The 19,882-nt window shown below is 41.6% G+C and overlaps 1 protein-coding gene across 2 annotated transcripts in view; it reads right to left on the bottom strand.

Moving 5' to 3' along the window:
• Positions 1-10,685: 10,685 nt before the first annotated feature.
• The window catches only part of SMARCD2 (SWI/SNF related BAF chromatin remodeling complex subunit D2), a 1,053,332-nt gene continuing 1,044,135 nt past the window's right edge, over positions 10,686-19,882 (bottom strand). For both annotated transcript variants that reach the window (XM_069634087.1, XM_069634085.1), the window contains one exon: positions 10,686-18,097. In XM_069634087.1, the coding sequence (XP_069490188.1) occupies positions 18,044-18,097 (54 nt within the window). In that variant the 3' untranslated portion in view covers positions 10,686-18,043. The remainder of the gene's footprint in view (positions 18,098-19,882) is intronic.

A 19,882-nucleotide genomic window follows, 5' to 3' on the forward strand; every position in this document is an offset into this window, starting at 1 on the left:
GTGACGTTGTCAACATATGAAATACAGAACAGCTTTGTTCCACTTACATTTGGTGAAATAAAGGCTGAATTTGCCAACTCATGGCCCATGTCTGAAATGTGTAGGTTGAAAAGACAGGGGACTATTATACAGCCCTGCGTCAGCCCTCTGTAGGTGTCAATATTACTGGAGGGCTATCCTTGCATATTCAGCCTAACACTTTAAGTTGTGTCTGTGTGGAGATGGACTAGTATGTTTAAAAGCTAACTTTGGCAAACCCCAGTGCTTTAGTTTTGTTCACAGCCGATTTCGATTTACCTTGTCGAACGTGAGGGAAAGATCGATGCTAGCCATGAACACGTGAGTGGCGTCCCCCACCCTCCAAGCAATTCTCTGGAGTTAGTCAATAATATAACCATTCAAATTTGTGCCTACAGCACTACAGAAGCCTGTTTGACATTGGTTTACGATGTGAAAGGTGGAAGCCGACTGATTTACGCCCCTCACGTTAAGGGCCAAGAAGATCTTCGAATCAGCATCTAATAATGCTTTCGGCCTGTAGTTCATCTGATCCAATTTTGATACTTTCTTATGAAGTGGGGTGATCAGTGATGACTTCCACAAGGATGGGGATTGACCTTGTTTGAGAATTTTGCTGAAAAGTTCAGGATGTTGAACCATACCCTGGGTCTATTTTTGAATATCCTATTGCACAAACCGTTCGGCAATGGGAGTTGCCACTCTTGTCAATAATATCATCCAAATCGTAAGCTAAAGACCATGATTTATCTATAGAAATCCATGGTACATCATTGTCTGGAGCAGAATAGAGGTCTGTAAAGTGCTCGATCCAAGAAGATTTGAGAATCGGATTCTATTGGATCATGCATGGAGGTCAATTTGTGGAATTGACCAATTTCCAGAAATTGGTGTACGATTTCTTAAGAATGCAATGTAGCATGCTTTTGCTGTCTTTTTGTAATAGATTCCCAAGCAATGTTGTTTTTATACTATTTTTATATCGTTGACTTATTAGACGCAGGGATTCATGCTTCTGCTCATTAGAGGCAATACTGTTTTTCACAGAAGCAATCTGTTTTCTGAGCTGACTCATCTTCCCCTCTATGTCATGACTAAAAGCATGAGGCCTCTTAGCAAAACAGGCTCTGGCTATGGTGGGTACATTCTTACCCATACAGCTTGTGACACGACTGGGGACTCCAGAGAATGTGGCCTTCTTTTGTTTCCATAGCCGTTACCACAGCATCATTATAAACACACAGTGCGATTCAGGTTTTCTGCCTTTACGCGCAGACCCGCTTTCCAGCGACACACTAATACTGAAGCGGTTAAGCACACTCCTCTATTATCAACATTTTAGATCTTTGAGAACTACTATATCTATGATTTTTTAGAAGGAATTACCACAGTATTTTTCAATACTTTTCCTTAAGGATGACTAGCGATTTGCTGCCCCACATGAGGTCCTGAGATCCATGCTCTTATATAGGTAACCATTGCTTAACACATATCGTCCAGCACCAATTCACTCTCCAGGATTGATGGTTTATACTGATTATTTTCATATACTTGTCTCATGATTGGTAATTTTGTTTCTACGTGACCTATCACTCTGTGAACAGTACTTTTATTCATCTCAGGTATTATTCTAAATTTCTCTCGCTGTACATTGGAAGCACACTACTTTTTAAATGACCTACTTCATTAAGGCATGCTACAAGCTATTAATGGCGCAGCTGACTGATCACTTAAAATTTCGGTTTGGTGTAAACTCATTTTCTCTCCTGGGAGTGGCTATAACTCTGGATCTTGTTAATAGATCACTATTTAACAACATATTATTGTGTCCAAGACTAAGCACGATATAGGATCAGTGAGCTACTCTGTGAGTTCAGTAATGTATATACTTCCTCTGAAAAATGGAAGTAGGTATCATTTTGTTTTGCATAGTTTATGAATACAGCTACATGCGGACTGATGGATTGTTAATTATATTGTAGAATATTAAATCTGCACCTGATGAAGGGATTCGCATCCCGAATTGCTGATGTCATCAAACATAAAGAAACATCTTTTTAACCAACTGGATTCTTATTGAATTGAATTATTGGAACCATACAAAGAAAATACTGGATGATTTACAACACGGTCCAAGAAACTATATTATTGTTGACTACATTTTGGCAGATTTATTCAGCAATAAGGTGTGCAGAGAATGGGAGTATCTGATCTGATGTTGCACCTATTGACAGCCTCCGAATGAAAAGTTCTGTTTTGAGTAGCTTTGTGCAAGTAAGTGATTATTTTTTTTAAGAAATCGGTACATTTGTTCTTGATGTTCATGGATGTCAACGTGTGTATTCGTGGTGCAAGTTAAGGGTAAGTGGAGAAAGCACTCTGAGGTTTTAGAATTAGATTTCAAGGTATACTGGTCAGAATTCAAGGGAGACACCATATCATCTGGTATAGCGAGTTCTCTCGTTTCAGCTGTCGTTTTATCCACCCTCATTATGGTTGGTTTATTCAGCAATAAGGTGTGCAGAGGATGAGAGTATCCCATCTGACGTTGCACATATTGACAGCATAAAGAAGAAAAGTTCTATTTTGAGTAGATGTGTGCAAGTAAACCGCACTTGCACTTTGACTTTTATTTAAAGAAATCAGTCATTTAATTCTTGATGTGCGTGGATGTCAACGTGTCCTCGTGGTGCAAGTTAAGGTTAAGTGAAGAAATGACTGCGGTTTCAGAATTAGATTTCAAAGTAGACGGGTCAGAATTCAGAGGAGACATCATATCATCTGGTATAGCGAGTTCTCTCATTTCAGCGCTCGTTTTATCTGCCCCCACATGCATACTTCTTAAGTCATACATTCTAAATCAACATTCTGGACTTTCACGTAGAATAGGCCGGGGGCAACTTAAATAAAGAGTAAAGAAGGAAGATACCTCCAGTCAGATAAGTCTTTGACTTTGATTCCTGCCATCTTTGGCTGCCTCCAACTGCCGGCAACTGCACTCAACAGCACTCTGCTGCACTTCACGCTGCTGCTGACGATTTGATGAGGTGTTATACAAAGCACTGGTCTGGGCTCCAACCGTGTTCCAACAAAGCATTTCCTTGTGGCAAATGCACTCGCCAGCACTCTGCAGCACTATTTCTTAGTTGATGTGTAATGTTCACACAATCTTCGGTAGAAGCCTAGGATGTGTGTGAAGTGCTACCTTATCCTAATGAAACATTGTGTAGGACTTGTAGACTGCTAATGACTGTATTTCACTCACTCTAAGAACCAATGTTAATGCCACTAGCAAACTGTTTTCCATGTGACACATTTAATGTCAACCGATGCCATTGGTTCACAGGGTTTATACCCTAATGCTGCTAGCATGACATTATTGTCCCATCTTGGGTGAGGTACTGTTGACTAGGAGAAGCATTTTTGAAAGCCCCTACAAATTTCTCTTAACCCCCGGATTCGCTGAGGAAAAAAATCACATCTTCGAGTTTCTGTATGTCCAATACCTGCTAAATAAGTGCAACATGTATCTATTTGCAACCCTGGCTACGCCAAGTATGCAAAAAAGGACAATACTTCATTCAGGGAGCAGGTTAGAGGATCAACCTTGTTATCTTTTGCCCTGAAGCAAACCCTAGATCACTGGATGTTATACTGGACTCTGGTAGAGTCTTTTCTTGTCATTTGAAAAATCTGCAAGTTCTAATTTGACCCAGGGCCAGTTGCTCAGGAACCATACTGCTAGGGCCAGTGTCCCCAGGGATTGATGAATAACCACCCCCTATTGTTGTGTCAGTAACTGTTGAGTGGCTGTCCATGTTGCCAGAGGGCCTCCACTCAGTAGATGCAGTAGGTCAGAGAACCACACCCTGGACGCCACCTACTAAAGACCTGAACTTCCAAATCACCTTTTGCAGATGGGGAGTTGGAAGAAATGCAAAGCACCAAAGATTGCCCCTTGGAATCTGGAACACATCCCTAGCGACTCTCTGCCCTGCACTTCCCAAGAGGCGAAGATCTAGCATTTGGTTGTTCTGAGAAGCAAAAAGATCTATTTCTGCATGGCCCAACTCCAGGAAGACACAACTGAGAGCTTCCTAATATAACTCCCATTTGTATGTGTTCTTGCCTAGCCTGTTTAGCCTGTCCAACTCAGAATTGTTGTCTCCCAGCAGATTAACCACTCTGAGTCATGTCCAGGCTGAGTGCCCAATTCCATATTTCCATAGCAAGCTTGCATAACAGTTGGCATCTGGTCTCTCCCTGCTTATTGACATAAAACATGGACACAGAACTGTCCGTCCTGATTAGGACTACTCTGCTCTTGAGGAGAGGAAGGAACAATTTGAAAGCCAATCCTATAGGCTTGGGCTCTAGGAAGTTTATGTGATGCCTGTCCTGTAGCGACCAAAGCCATGGAGGAAATGGTTTCCCAGCTGTCATGATGCCTACCCCTGGGCATCCGGATCAAGCCCATCAGCCCTGGGAGCAGGCATCCAGGTATTTAATAAAACCCCAGCAGCCCCGGCTGGGGGCTGTCTGGGTTCAGTCCTGGCGCCTTAGGCGCCAGGCTCATAATAGAAATCAGTCCTGGCGCCATAGGCGCCAGGCTCATAGAATTTACTTACCTCAAGCAGACCATGCTGCAAATGAATCCAAGCCAACGTGAGGCCTGGATGGGACTATTTTTCTACAGGGACTATTTTTTACTTGGGTGTGGTTCTAGGGACTTCTTACCTGGAACTACTTTGGAGGCTAGTTAAACCACGCCCGAACAGCAGCACATGCTTCGTGTTATTCTGCATCCAGCAGCGTAACGCTCACCGTGCCTGCAGTCAGCATCCAGTCTTCAGCCACGCCCGTCTCGAATCCAGAGCTCCTAGCAATAGAAGAAAGAAGAAGGAAAGGTTAGAAAACAGATATTATTTCAATCCTTACCTGAATTCCGGATCCATCACTTCTTCGAACTTGAAAAGGACATTATTCTACACGCGTCGCATCACCAGCTGCAGCGCCGCGCCATACTCACCAGTCCTCACAGCATTTTTCGATCCGGCGCAGCCTCCATCATTTTCTCCGCTGAATTCCACCATCTAGGGGACAAAAGAAACATAAGGTGAGCCGAGAGAGCCAACAAATACAACCTCTCCACCATAGACTTACCTGATTAACAACCGGAGGCATTATTCTGTAACAAACTGCATTTTCTTACGCCGCACCTGTAAGGAGAGAGAAACCAGCAATTTAAACGCACGCATCTTTTGCCGGACAGTGTTGGGTAATACAGACTCTTACCTCAACACCATCAGCTGCCACAAGACAATCTTCCCTTGGACCCAGCTGCAACACAAGAAAGGAATGTACAAGAGTGAACATCGGACATATTGAACTCTTTGAACTTTATACTTACGGGTTCTCGCCTGGAACCTCGGAGTCAATATTCATCCGGAACCCATTCTCAACCTGGCGAGAGGAACTGTGAGTATGCAGGAAGCCAAGAGGCCTAGTAGGTGTTGGTACTGCCAAACTGATGAGGTGTGTCTGCTGAGGAAATGATTGACAGTTCTTTGAACCTCCAATAATCTTCCCCTTGCAGGGAACACCCTGTCCCTGACAGTGTCCCAGCGGATACCCAGGATGATTAGGCTCTGAGAGGGTGTCAACTCTGATTTCTTCATATTGAGAGAGAATCCCAGCTTGTAAAGAACATCCATGAGCCTTTGACACAAGTGACTAGCCTCCTCTGGCGATCTGTGCCTGACCAGCCAGTCTTCCAGGTATGGATACTGAAGGTGGCCCCCGTTCCTGAGGAGAGATTCAGTTGTGTTCATAATCTTCATGAAAACACAAGGAGTTAAATAGAGACCGAAGAGCAACACCTTGTACTGGAAATGATGTCACATGACTGTCAATGGCAGAAATTTCCAGTGTAAGGGAAAATGGGTATTTGCAGATAAGCTTCCTTCACGTACAGGCATCACATCCAGTCAAAAATGACCCTACGAATGACATTAGAAATGTCTCGAACTCTCTGGCGAGACGGTATATTACTATTTTCTGCATGAACCAACCACATGTGGCCGCAGACACAGTGGAATGGTCTCAACCTTGTTTTTGTAACAGCCTTGAAGGGGAAAATAGGATGCATTTTGTTTTTCTGCAATTTTTATGAAATTCCTAGATCAAAATACCTAAAAGCACTCCTTAGATTGTATTTGTTTACACAGTTTTGCCCCGCTTTGCTTTTTCTGTGAAAATACTAAAGATCCTTGGGTATGCTGCAGTCTTGAATGCTACTTTATAGCTGCTATGAGATAGACAATGAACATTGCATCTAATAATATACTGTATTAATAACCCCACTGGCTTTGGGTTTCTCAACATTCATTTCATGTCTGTTCCAGACCTTGTTTCTCAGCACTTACTTTAGGTCTAATTGGTATTTCTTTCCCTCACACCCACCTCATTCAGGTTCCTTTTCCTCTAGGCCCCTGGGTTGCTGGTGAAAAGCTTCAGGCTCTGGCTGTCCACTTCGCACATAGACATGGGAAGTGCTCTTGTACTACTCTGGTAAGCCTCCCTTCCTAGGGCTTCCAGGTATTATCAGCTTCAAGTTTCTCCTTCCAAGCCCTCCAATCTTGCACTATCTTCTTCCAAGAAACAACCTTCTGTCCATTCCTTCCACAAGCTCTCTGAGTGTCAAGGGAGCATCGTCAAGCACATCTGCTACCTATGGGATTCCCCTCCTTACTGCGCTTTCCTAGCCTTTTTTAAAGTCCCTACGATGGGCTGTAATTTCTAAGGTTCTCTTTAAGAGATTATTTTCCATGTGGTTTTGTATTCTCTTAGGTAATTGTTTATTTCCGCTTCATTCTCAATTCTTATTATTAGGGTTATATTAGTAAAGCACTGCTATTGGTTAATTACTGATAACTTTAATGGGCTGTGAGGGTTCACGGGTGTACACAGCATCCAGCACCATTTTGTCAGCAGATTGCCTGTGTTCCAAGGTCTTTCCCGTTTGATACTGGGTGTCGCGCAGTATGTGTGATGCAACGTGGGTTCCACGATCACGCCTCTACTTGGTTATCTTTAGGAAAGCTAGCAGTTCATTACAACAGGGTTGGCAAACACATCGAGTGACTGGGCGGTCCAGCCGTAAGGCTGGACCGCCCAGTCATTAGAGGCTTGCCCCCTCACATATAAGGATGGGGATTTCATTGAATTCACCACAGTCTCAACTGTGTTGGGTGTAACCTATCAATCACGATCCCACGCTGGTTCCTCCGGGTATATGGGCGAATATGAACAGCAAAATCATTTGTCGTAGCAAAAAGTGACTTAGCCACAAGTTGTGCAGTAACTGCTGTCCTCACCCCCAGCACCAGGAGATGGAACATTGATAGATACTAGCCTCTGAAATGACCAGTATATATATTGCTTAAATGCCCTAGGAAATCTGTGAAGGAATGGGCACACTGAGAAAGGCTGCTTTTAATGGACAAATGTTAGGCATGTGTAAGTATCCGATTTAACATTAGAAAATAATATCAATAGAATTTTGTTTTTAAAGGGCTAGAGTGTACAGTTTTTGAAACAGAAGGAAGGGCCTGCAGGGAAAAGGGAATGATAGGGGGAGAGGCGGGGGGTGGGTGGGGGGAGTTCCTTTATTAGATTGTTGACATAAAAGACATGACTATAGGGTGCAGGTAATGCACACTAGAGGATTGAAGGGATGAAGGGACAGGTGAAGTCAGGAAGGCAGCAGAAAGAAAACCACTAAGAACTTAACAAATTATATGTACCAACAAAATAGACATTTTCAAATTTTAATTTTCGAACGCTTGGCAATTAAAAAACTTTTTAAAAAAGGTGTATTTTTGAACATTACATTATCGAGATTTAATTTTCAAGCTTTGGTGTTTCAAACTTTAGGCTGTCAAACTAAAGACCTATAATACTATGGAAGAGGGCACCTGCTGAGTGGGTGCGAACAGACATCCAAAAGGAGCTTGTTGTGCAAACTGAACCAGACAACTCTTAATAAGTAACACACTTACCTTAAATGGTAGTTTTATTGACTTTCATTTGAAGTTATTTCACTGCAGCCATAACCTTCATCATGTTTCTGCAGCATATTAACAATGACACAATTCCATACACAAATGGTTTACGTTATGCGATTGATGAAAGAGGATACATTACGTTTTGAGACTTTTTTCTTCATAAACATATGGACTCTTCCTTCTCAAAATAGCTAACAATAAAGGTTTTGGCACAGTTACAAGAAAAAAGGCTATTAAGAAAATATTGGGAAAAGGCCAAGTGAATGAAGAATTCTCATTTGCATTTTATCACAGGTTGAAAAAATGTCTTCCAGAAAATCTCCAAATTGTGAAAATCAAAAAATTTAAACAGCTTGGGTTTTAAAGATTTCGAAACCAGATGGAAGGAATGGCTATATTTGGTCAAAGTTGGGATTTGAAATACATTTTCGTCATCTTACCCAAAGGAATATAATGAATGCAGGCCAAATCTAAACCTGTGATGTTCTGAATTGCAAAGTACAATTTCAATTAATTTAGGAGACACAGGGCCTCATTACAACTAGTGCGAAATGGGTTTAACGGCGCCGGTAATGGTGCCGGCGCCGTTAAACCCACTCCGCACTATTACGAGGTTCCCATCGCGGGACCCGGATTGGGCTTTCCGGGTCCCGCGATGGGAAGAATGAGGTAACGACGGGCCAGTTGTAATCTGCCCGTTGTTACCTCCATCCCCATTCCTATTGAGCCCTATGGGGGCTCAAATGGTAATGGAGAATGGTACCTGCAAGGAGGAATTACCTGGTCCTCCAATGTTGGAATGACCCAGTTATTCCTCATTGCAGGTACCCGTAAATGTAGATGCATTTCATGCATTTAAAATAAATATTTTGGAACGTTCACTGAATGGTAGCTCTTAAAAGTATTAAAGATAGCACTGTTGAAAGCCTTCTTCCACGTTTTCTGTAATGAACACAAACTAATGTTTACCCCAACTAACAAGACAACTATACTGTTTATTCTACAAGGACTTTGCCCGTACAAGTTTTCATGACTAAGAAGGGGACTTTAAAAAGAAACAGTTCCTTTTTTTACTTTGAAAAATCCAATAGAAAAATGTAATGTAAGAAACCGTTCAGATAATTGATTTTATTAAGAGCAAAGGCAGGTTCTGCTTTCCATGCTCTCGGCTATACCGTGTTTTTTCAAATTGGATAGAAATATTGTATCCCGAACAAACATTCTGAACAAAAAGATTAGTTAAATTAACTTTAGCTCACTTAATACATCTCGAAAGACTAATTATGGATAATTGCGTGATAAGAATCGCATACTAACAGTGGGTACTACGGACCATCTTATTCTAGAATTTACCATGAGAAGCAAATCTCGCTGACATTCCAGCTCTGTTATGAGAGCGGCAATGTAAGTTTATCTTTTAACAATATTAGGCAGTGGCATTACTAGCTCCTGACATGCTCCAAATACTGCAAAACGTGTAACTCACTAAATATTGCCAGGAAACACTGTTTTATTTACTTTGTTAATTGTGAATTTTGGATTGAGAACCGATACATGGCTATACATCCCTCACGGATAAAGAGGTACTTGGCGCCTTTCCAGAAGACCATTGGTGGAAAAATACTGCCCAACTGAGATTACTATTTCTTCAGATGCGAATCCATCAGTAACATTGTTATTTCCTAATATTCCAGACAGCATGGCTTTACTGCAAAAACGATTCTGGTCTTTCCCCTTCTCTAATGGCATGACAGGCTGAAAACAACGTTCTAGACGGTTACAATTCATTCAAAACTGTCCAGTCATTATACTTCATTTTTGCAGCATGACTTCACTGCCAGAGACCACCTGCAGTAAAGGACACTCCTGACCATTACATGTGTATATTACTTGGGGGGGGGGGGGGTAAGGCCCTAAATGATACAAACACTAGTATGATTACTTTAGTGTCTTGTGACAATATGTTAAAGACCCACTTTACATACCAGCAGTACTTCTCCTCTGTATTCAAAGACATTTAAACTTTGGCTGTGTTTTCCTTTTACCACCAACAGTCTCATTACTAACCTTTGTGGGATGAGGCCCTTTATAATTAAATAACATATTGCAGTGGCTTAGTCCCTCGTGCGTTCAAGCCCTATGGTTCATCTAACTTCAGGCTCCCCATACACATTTCCTGGATTCGGCTGAGCCGAGTCTCCTCGTGGTGACTATGCCAAGAAAGCGTGTTTTTCCCAAGCTGGTCACGCTCTCTAGAATATTACTATGCAGATCGTTCTAATCGTCAGTCTGGAAACAAAGTCTGAACCCCAGTGCAGCCTTGTGGAGGAATACTGAAAGACCATACATAAGCATGTCGCATGACTATGAGGTGGAAGCCAGTATTGGGGCCTGGGTATTGCTGGAGCACCACATCATTATGCACATGACTCATGGAGTGGAATGTGTGATTACATCTCTGGTTTACATTTTCAAGATGTGTTCAACACATGCAAGGTTATGGACTGGCATAAAAGGAAACATTTTTTTTAAAAAAAAAAATAAAGCTTATCAACAGAAAGTAAGTATATGGCTCACACCCATATTAAAAAAGGATGGCAATTAACAAATGAAAACAACTTACTTTTATTAAAAAACATTTTCACCAGTAAAAAATGCTACAAAACCAAAGCGCATGCTGAATTTCATTCCAAGCCTGCACCCGCTTTTTGTTTTAAACAGAAAAAATACATTACACAAGAACAGCTTGTAAATATGTAAACACCACACACCTTTATAATGTACCAACAATTCTAATAAACTAATTATTAAAAAAACAGCTGCCAAAAGTTAGTGAAACTGTAAAGCATTCAAACCTTATGAACACCATACCCCATCCTATATGAGAGAAGGGGCGGGGATTCCGGGTGTCCCCAGTAGAGTTGGGCAGGGCGTGGCTGGAAAAGGAATCCGTTTTTGGAACTCCCTTTGCGTAATAGACCCACGCTATACATTAATTTCACAATCTGAAGGTAGGACCCTGTTGGACAGTTCAGGAGATTACTTTATTCCAATTCTCCCTACACCTGCCATTCATGAGAGTGACGTCGGAGGTACACATCCATAGCCTCACTTAAATTCAGAGGGACGTTTTCAGAATGACCGATGTAAACAAAGGTTTTGAACGGTATGTATCTCTTAAAAATGTGTTGTCACATTTTGTGTAGCCCATTATTCTGCCATCACCTTCCACAGTTTCTTGACAGTCTTCCTGTTTTGTTCTTGAAAGCAGAGCCCAACTGAAGTCATTAGTGTAAAATGCAGCTCTATTATCTTAATATTGATGCTTAGTACCCTTGTAACTAGATCTGGAGTTTCTGGGACACGTGTGCTAGGATTCTCTATTAAACTGTCCTGCCTCTAAACCCAATATGCATATCGGCTGTAGTAAAGAGCACCACTTGTCGGTCATTTACTTAGTCTGTATCCGCTGCCTGGGGTTATAACAAGGGAATGTTACCCCTGTAGCAACTGAAGAGGGGGAATATTTGACTTCCACGCATGGCAGGTGACCTGCATTTAATATAACACAGGCGATATGGCACAGAAAGTGATATTTATGAAATAATTGACATTTGCATTAAACTTATTTTGTAGCCTATGAATGATGTTCTAAAAGATGTTGGTTTTCGACTAATTATCAGAGGGTTGTGGTAACATGAAGAAGAGTTCCTTCCTTTGTTTAAATGAATCATTGTTCCTTTACTACATAGGCACACACTGCCCTAACACAATACGTTTTTGCTGGTTAAGTAGCGCTAGCAAAAAAAAAGATCTTTGAATATGACTGGATAATTAATCTAGCTGCTTGTCAAACATATAGGGATTTTGATGCCTCAGTATTTGGGACGAAAAGACACAGAGTGATGGCTGAATATTTAATTAAATGCCCTTTGGCACATATTCGACGGCAATATATGCGGTTTCGATTTAATTTATGGCACACCCGAGAGGTTCTACAGAGGAGAAATTTAATTAGGCCAAACCAAAATTTCTGTCGATATTGTATAAACAAGCAACAAAAAGAATCTCTCCAACATCTGATAGTTGTATGTACTGGTTTAAGTTTGCTTCGTATGAAAGTATTTCAAAATGTCTTTATATTATATCCTGATGTGAATGAGATGGTAATTTGGAAATTGATTTTCACAAGCCCATGATTGGCTGTAAAGGTTGCTATTGTACATTTTCTTGAAGCAGCTGTCCCTGACATTGAATCTACATAAATTGATGAAAAGTAAAGAAAGTAAATGGCAAAGGGGATAATGAGTGATTATGGAACTGAGAGTTGTGATATGTAGTGAGAGGCATCTCTCTTTTGATTGTAATGAAGAGGGTGAGTTATCCCAAATGCTATTTATTTCTATATATCACTATATTTATTTGATTTACTCTAATGATCAAGTATCAATGTTTTTATTTGGTTTTTAGGGATTATAACTCACAATTAATTTATTGTGATTTATATTATTTTCTTCTGTGTTAATTTTTGCTTATGTGATGAGTTGTTGGGATATTTATTGTATATTTTAATCATGTACATGTTATCTGTTTCTTTTATATGTTTAAATGTCAAAGATTTCAAAAGTTGTTTTTAACAACTAACCAAATAAAAAATAAAAAATGTAGCGTTTATCCCAAGTTGCAGAGGTTCTAGCTAAATAAACAATTATGCTTCAAACCAGTGTTCACCTTTAAAGGTGAACAAGTAGGGATTAGTAATCTAAAATACAAACTGAACATTAAACTTTATATCCTTTTTGCATGACATGCACATCTACTCTTGTTTTTCCTCTAGTGGCCAATAGCAGCCTTTCTCAAACCTTGGCAAACCAGTTATTGTTTGGGGATGTAAGTACAGTGTGCATCTGTGACTGACTTGATATGATACATGACCTTGAAAATTAGATGGATGTTAGCCAAATGGATGCTCTTTATGTCCCATCCTGAACTGTAGCATGATGGGCCACACAATGACAGAAATGCCCAGAGAACTAATAGATTTTGCCCCTTAGGATATTTCTAAAATGCTGAATCTACGGGTTAACTACAACATGAATCGAAAACATTACAAATGTATGTATTTAGCATCGAATGAAGTGGTGAGAAATAGAACATCAGTCAAATTAGAAACTAGGGGTTCCGTTGTTTGACATGCCAGGAAAAAGCTATGTTAATTCAAAAAAATTGTATAAGTGAAAGTGCGTTTGACTGATTGATATCCTATATTATTACTCAGCGAAGGCACATGAGGTTGTGCACAAGCACACCTTAGAAGAAAGCATTTGACTATTTCAAGCCAACGGTAAATAACTTGCAGCAAGAATAGATATTGTGATAGTGAAAGGTTTCCTTGAAAAACAATCTGTAGGATATTACAGTATACATTAAAAAGAAATAAAATCAGTTCAGCATATCATAGAATGACATTTTTTGACCAGCTGTTTAGACTAGCACAGGGGTCTGCAACCTTTGGCTCTCCGGATGTTTTGGTCTACAACTCCCATCAGCTCTTGCCTGCACATTCCATGGGGAGGGATCATTGTAGTCTGAAACCTCTGAAGAGCCAAAGGTTGCAGACCCCTGTAGTAGAATGTTCCACAGGCAGAGCAGAACTCCTGATGCTCTCCCTGCTAGATGTGGAAAGCTTGGTTGCTCATGAGCAGGGAGCAAGAGCATCCATGGTCATGGAAAAGGTAGCATTTTACTCTCCCCGGTCTATTACAAAATCTGCGGGTTCACTGAAGCCAGAAGGGATCCTCTGGTTTTGTTTGCAACAGTTATGCAAAGAGGATATGCAACTAATGTTGGGTCAATCTTTGGTATAGGTGGAGAGGAGTGAGACTGTAGTAGGACAGGGTCCTTACAAGAGGGCTTTCCCAGATACTCTATCCATCACCAGAAGGTCAGCTAGAGCACTTCCAGTTTAGCTAATCTGATAAACTCGCTAATTCCTATTTAAGGTAAGACAGCTGGTTTGCAGTACCATTATTGGCCGGACAAGGGAAATTGCAACTAATTGCCAACGGGGGCATTGGGTTCTCCATTCCCTCTAGAGATGCTCTGACCACAACCTCTATCAATAAAAGCCTACGCTATCATCCCCTTGAGCAATATAGCTGCTACTGGGACACTGCCTGAGACAATCTTAAAAAAGGTCCTTACGTCGCCCACACAAAAGGTAGAATTAAATAAAAGAATTAGCCATTGCTTTGCCAGTCTGCTTTGACCTACTGATATTTTCAGAAGTAAAGGTTGCTGATCTACAGGATCTATAAACAGCAGTTTGTTTAAGTATAAACAACTATTTAGTCGTTATACTTGTATTTGACACAGATTAGAGCTAACTGAAAATATTACCTACCCAGAAGTTTAAATATGAATTTGCAACTTTCCTAACTAAAATGCAGCTTGCTGTGCTGTATGAGGCAAAACTCCTACCAGTAATGGATGTCTCATATAATGAAATACGATGCATGCAATTTCTGTTTCCTACCACTTCTTCCCATCCAAAACCTACGTTTACACTACAGTTTATTTAGAAAAAAAACACTGTCTCTTCCAATATAACCCCTGAATAACAACTAGGCCACGGACTGATGTGCTCCATTGTACGCTTGTAATTATATTGTATTTAGTTAAAACTGTTAAATGAATACAGAAGTCAAATTCTACTTTACAACGCCATTCGGCTCTCAAAATAGTGCAAATACCATTACGTTTTTACACATAAAATATCTGAACGCCAAGGAGCTCATTTTAAATGAGTCCTGTAATACAGCGGTGGGTAACCGTTATGTTAACACTTCAACATAAACGGCTCCCCGCCGCCAGATTTTGGTCATTTGCATGGCAGAGTGTAAAAGTGCAGCCAACAGTCGGCATACAAGCGTGTTCCCGCCTTCATCTGCTGTGCAAACGAAGTAAACGCTGCCTGCCATGTACACATGACAGGTTTCGTTTACAATGGATGTGTATGCCGTCCGCTGGCTTTTCGCTCGTGCAAAAAGCCAGCAGGCTCCATTGTGATCCCCAGCATCTGTGCACAAATGAAGATGCATAAGGGTGCAAATGCTGGAGTGTTTGTTTCGTGGAGCGGAAGGGAGCGGCGCAAATGCAAGTTGTGCTCCGCCCCTCCTCTCTGCCACACAAATTAATGAAAATGCGCCGTGGCGTGAATAAAAGGCGAAAGAAGCCTTACACTAGGCTTTGACACCTTTCATAAACAGTACGCCAAGGAGCAAAATGAGCACCCAAGTGCTGATCTGAAACACGTTGAAGAGTCGAGTGCTTGGCATTAAAAGCAATAGCTCATAGGAAAGCTTGAAGTTTAGGCGGAAATCAAATTGCAATTGCATGCAATAAGCATATGGTATCTAGGATTTCTTCTAACACCAGGCTGTTATAAACAAGAAATACAATGGGGCCAATTCACAGTGTAAAATAAAGTGAATAAAGGTGCAGATGCTAGGTTTTTGAGAGACATGCACTGGTCATCGGATTCACAAAGGTGACCTGCACATTTCTCAGAGGACAGTGCAAGTAATGCACTGGTCGGCCCCATTGAATACATGAGTGTAGGATGCCCATGCATTGCACTAATACATGACAGGCTCCCAGCACCAACATTGAGACTGACAGCGGACTGAGAGCGCGCTTCACTATGAAAAGCTCACAAATGGCTAGCTATCGTGAGCAGTGAAATGCTCCAAAAAAGGACAAGGAACCTTCATGCTGTTAGAGAGGGAACAAATGCAACTGGAATAGCTATGGTACACACTTCTGTTATCCTGCTAAAGAAATAATGCAATGAAGGATCCAAAGTGACCCTCCCATGCATTGCACACATGGCCAGACTGGAAGAAGAAATTGGCCCACCCCAAATTAAAAACTACCCACAATAATTGTTTTTGCTTGTTTTAATAGTGCCTTGGGGCACATTTTTTTTAATCAAATGTATGAAAAATAGATCATTTGAGCACAGATTGGATCAGTAACATTGGTCAAAATTATGAGATGGACTGCATTAACTCCTCAAACTGGTCCAAGTTGTCCTACAAAAGTAGCCCTTACTAGCCCGGTGGACTCTCGATACCTGTTTAAAAAAAGCACGAGGCGATTTTTACAAAGACTTTATCTGGATGCACTTCAGAAATGCATGGCCCCGATTTGCTTAAAATACACACATGTTGACTGGAAGGCTTAGAAAAGGGCCTCCCTTGGAAGGTGTGTGTGCGCGTGCGCGTGCGTGCGTGTGAGAGAGAGAGAGAGAGAGAAGTGGATGAATTCACACATGACTTTATACGCACAAAAAATATGTTTTGAATTGAGTCCAATATCTTTAGGAAATATTGGTCAATGCATAAAGTTAATTGACTGAGAACAATGGGATCAATGTTGGATAAACAGGTGAGCACATTCTTCTTATAAGCAACCGAAGGAGCAGAGCCCCCGTTACAGAGTGGGAAACTTTTGCTTCTTCTGCAGCTGCAAGTCTGTATGTATATGTGAACTTATTGATCAGAACGCTTTTCACCGTTTCAGAGAACTCGTTTTTAGTCCACATGTAAGTGGCATTGCCCTTTATCCAAAAAGGGCACACACTATGGATGAACCTCTTAATTCGACCTTGTACCGCATAGGCACATATAGATACTAGAGCAACCTAGCCTCCATTTTTAGTAGCCACTTAGAACAACACGCAGCCCATCCGCCAAGATATTTGGTTGGAGTTAAAACTGTTGACCTAGTACAATTTTTAGTTGCCTATGTCTATCTTTAAAGGTTGTTGCAACACATGTCAAACAGTACTTCAATCATGTGTTGTCCATATAAGACATTTATAAGTGCCTAGATGTAAGCATTCAGTATTTTGCAAAGTCACGCTGAAAGATACCTGCAAAGCCCTACCTGCATGACTTGGCCTAGCTGTAATTCACAGCGGTCATACCTGGTGGCTGACAGGACAGGAAATGGGAAAGGATATTAGGAGCCAGGCCATAAATGCGCTTGAGGCGTCACAACGACCATACCGGAAGTGACATCTGCAGATGGTATATGTTCACCACCTGCTGCAACGATTGCTCCTGGAATGGGAAAAGCAAGCTATGCCCCGCATGAATGTTCAAGTGCACTTCCACATATTTGAGAAACCTTTTAGAGAGTATGTGCTCTGGGCGGCAAGCACTTACATGTTGCTTCCTTGAGAATGATACGAGTCCTCGAACTGATAGGGGGATTGAAAACATTCCTGCATTCCACTGGCGAGAGTCTTCTGCTCCTACTCAAGAGCGCATTCTGCCATGACTCACGAGGCAGGCCTGCTGGAACCGAGGGAGACCATGGGGTAATCTGACATTATTTAACCACATGTTTCCAATGAGACGTTCTTCCTATATGTGCTGGCCCTTTCAGGACACCGTTTTCTGACCACTCGGCGAGTAAAGGAGCTCTTCCGCAGGAGATGTTTTGAAGCCAATGGACACCAGTTTTCTTAATTTGGTATGAAAGGCTCACAAACGTCTTGGCCTCCCAATTTCTTCAGGCGAGACCACATAGTTGAAGACGTTAGAAGCATATTATTCAGCAGTTGGCAACCAGATAGATTCTTTTGATGGAGTGCGACGCTTATGTAAAATAGACCTTGGTTGATTGGCTGAGAACGCAGCTTCCTCTGCATTCCTGTAGAAGGGTCCTGCGAATGCCTGTTCAGCGTAGCCAGAGGAATGTGACATACCCATTGAAGACACCTACATTGTGTCCCCAGCATTTCCAAGTCAGCGGGTAGTAAGTGCTGAATTTGTGCACGCAAGATAGCTCATTCCAACAAGATCCTGGTGCTAATAATAATACAAATGACGTTTAAGACTTTCTTGAAAGCTAACTACTGACAGCTTTCAAGTGAAGTCATTGACTGTCCATTATGTCAGGCGAATCCCGAGCACCTGCTCCAGTTCTTGTCGGCGCTGCTGCACCTAAAACACAGAAATGCATGTTTTACTGTTATATGTTTGAAGTGGCTATTGAAATACATGGAGGAACATGAGTTGCATATATCATTTATTAAGTTTAAATGAGCAAAATACGTTAAAGGAAAGATATTCTAGTTTCATTTGTTGCAATTAAAGAGGTGATTTATAGGGCAAAAATGTACATTCTGGAGTCCCTCTGTTGACTGTACTCAAGGTGGCCACCCAAATTGCCTTCGAACTAGCACTGCTGATTTTAAGCACTAAAACGATGCACGGAATTCTGTTTTTGAAACAGAGGTCTGCTAATCAGTCCCTCTTTTCATAAATGCTCCATGCTAAAATTACAGTACAAACATGGACCTTTGCTGTTGACAGCCTACAGGCGAGGGACGTCATTTCACAAAAATGCCAGGGGGTAACGGAAGTGACATCGTACAACCCTTGACGGTTGATGATGTCACAGGAAGTGAAGTCATTTGATCCCGACCCCGACTTGACATCACGGGAAGCAATGGAACATAACCTTTCACCCCTTAACAAAACAGGAAATGGCATCACATAGCATTATTCCTAAGTGAACTACGAAAAAAAATCATTCTTTGATGCATTTTTGGACACTCACAACACCCTTCAAGCCTACACAGGACCCATGGTGCTGCATTTGGCACTCTATGAACACTGAGCTGATTACCTGCCTCTTCAGAGCATCTTGATGATGCCTTGAAACACTGAAGAACTACGTTGCTGCGACTCGAGCACCAGTTCGCTGCTGCAGAAGCAACTAACTTGCTGTATTCTGAGCACCATCTTGACCCAACAGAATATCAACTCAACCTCATTTGACGGTTGACTGAACCCACTGAAAGCAATAGTTTCGCAAGCATACTGAACCCAGTGGAAGCATCATTTTGACACAAACGCGACTGCCAATTTGAATTGTTAGGATCCATCGAATCACACCCCCTTGAGCGGTGGCTTAATACAGACAGTGCCCCGCCTTCAATCCAACTCAACGCCGACTTGTCGCTAGATCAACGCAACTCGCTCAGCCTTGGTACTGACTCGACTGCAGGAAAGTGCATAGAAGTTCAGCCCGACACTGTTGAGCACCCCAAGATAAATAATTAAGGTACTGTGAAGAGGCTCTGTGCCACAGGTCTACTTTTGGGACCATAGTACATTTCAAGCTCCTCTTCTCTACCTTTTTCTTCAAGAACACTGAACAATGGCATTGTTGACCAAACTTAGTGTCTGAACATCCCTGCCAATCTACACAGAGGGTCATTTCCACAAATGTATGCATACTCTGTTGTAGGGGTTGGTGTTTATGATGTTTTAGTTGCTTGCAATTGATTGTTTACTTAAAAGTCTCCTTTTATACACCCCTATTTAGAGATATCTTTATTTTTGAGTCCTATTACTATTGCTGTTTGGGTTGATACTGTTATCCGCTCACACCCCACCTGAAGAAATAGCCTTCCCTCGGTTTGTGCTTTCGGGCTGTGCTGTTTCACCACTACTGATCCCTGAACTCCTGCAGAGCAATATTCATTTCGTCACTCCCTGACAGCGTGATTATGAATGCTTCTAGGCAAAGACCGGCCCTATAACAAGTATGATTTTGAAAGGCAAGATTCTATCAAACATGCAAAATAAGATTTAGGGCCTCATTACACGGTAGGCGGTAAACCATGGTGCTATTAGCGCCATGGTTAATGCCGGTAATTTACCGGTACCGCCTTGGAGGAAAGGGGAATTACCGCCCTATTCCAAGGTTGGGAAGGCGGT

The sequence above is a fragment of the Ambystoma mexicanum genome, chromosome 13 (genome assembly GCF_040938575.1).
Source record: "Ambystoma mexicanum isolate Mex_15411 chromosome 13, UKY_AmexF1_1, whole genome shotgun sequence".
Taxonomy (NCBI): Eukaryota; Metazoa; Chordata; class Amphibia; order Caudata; family Ambystomatidae; genus Ambystoma; species Ambystoma mexicanum.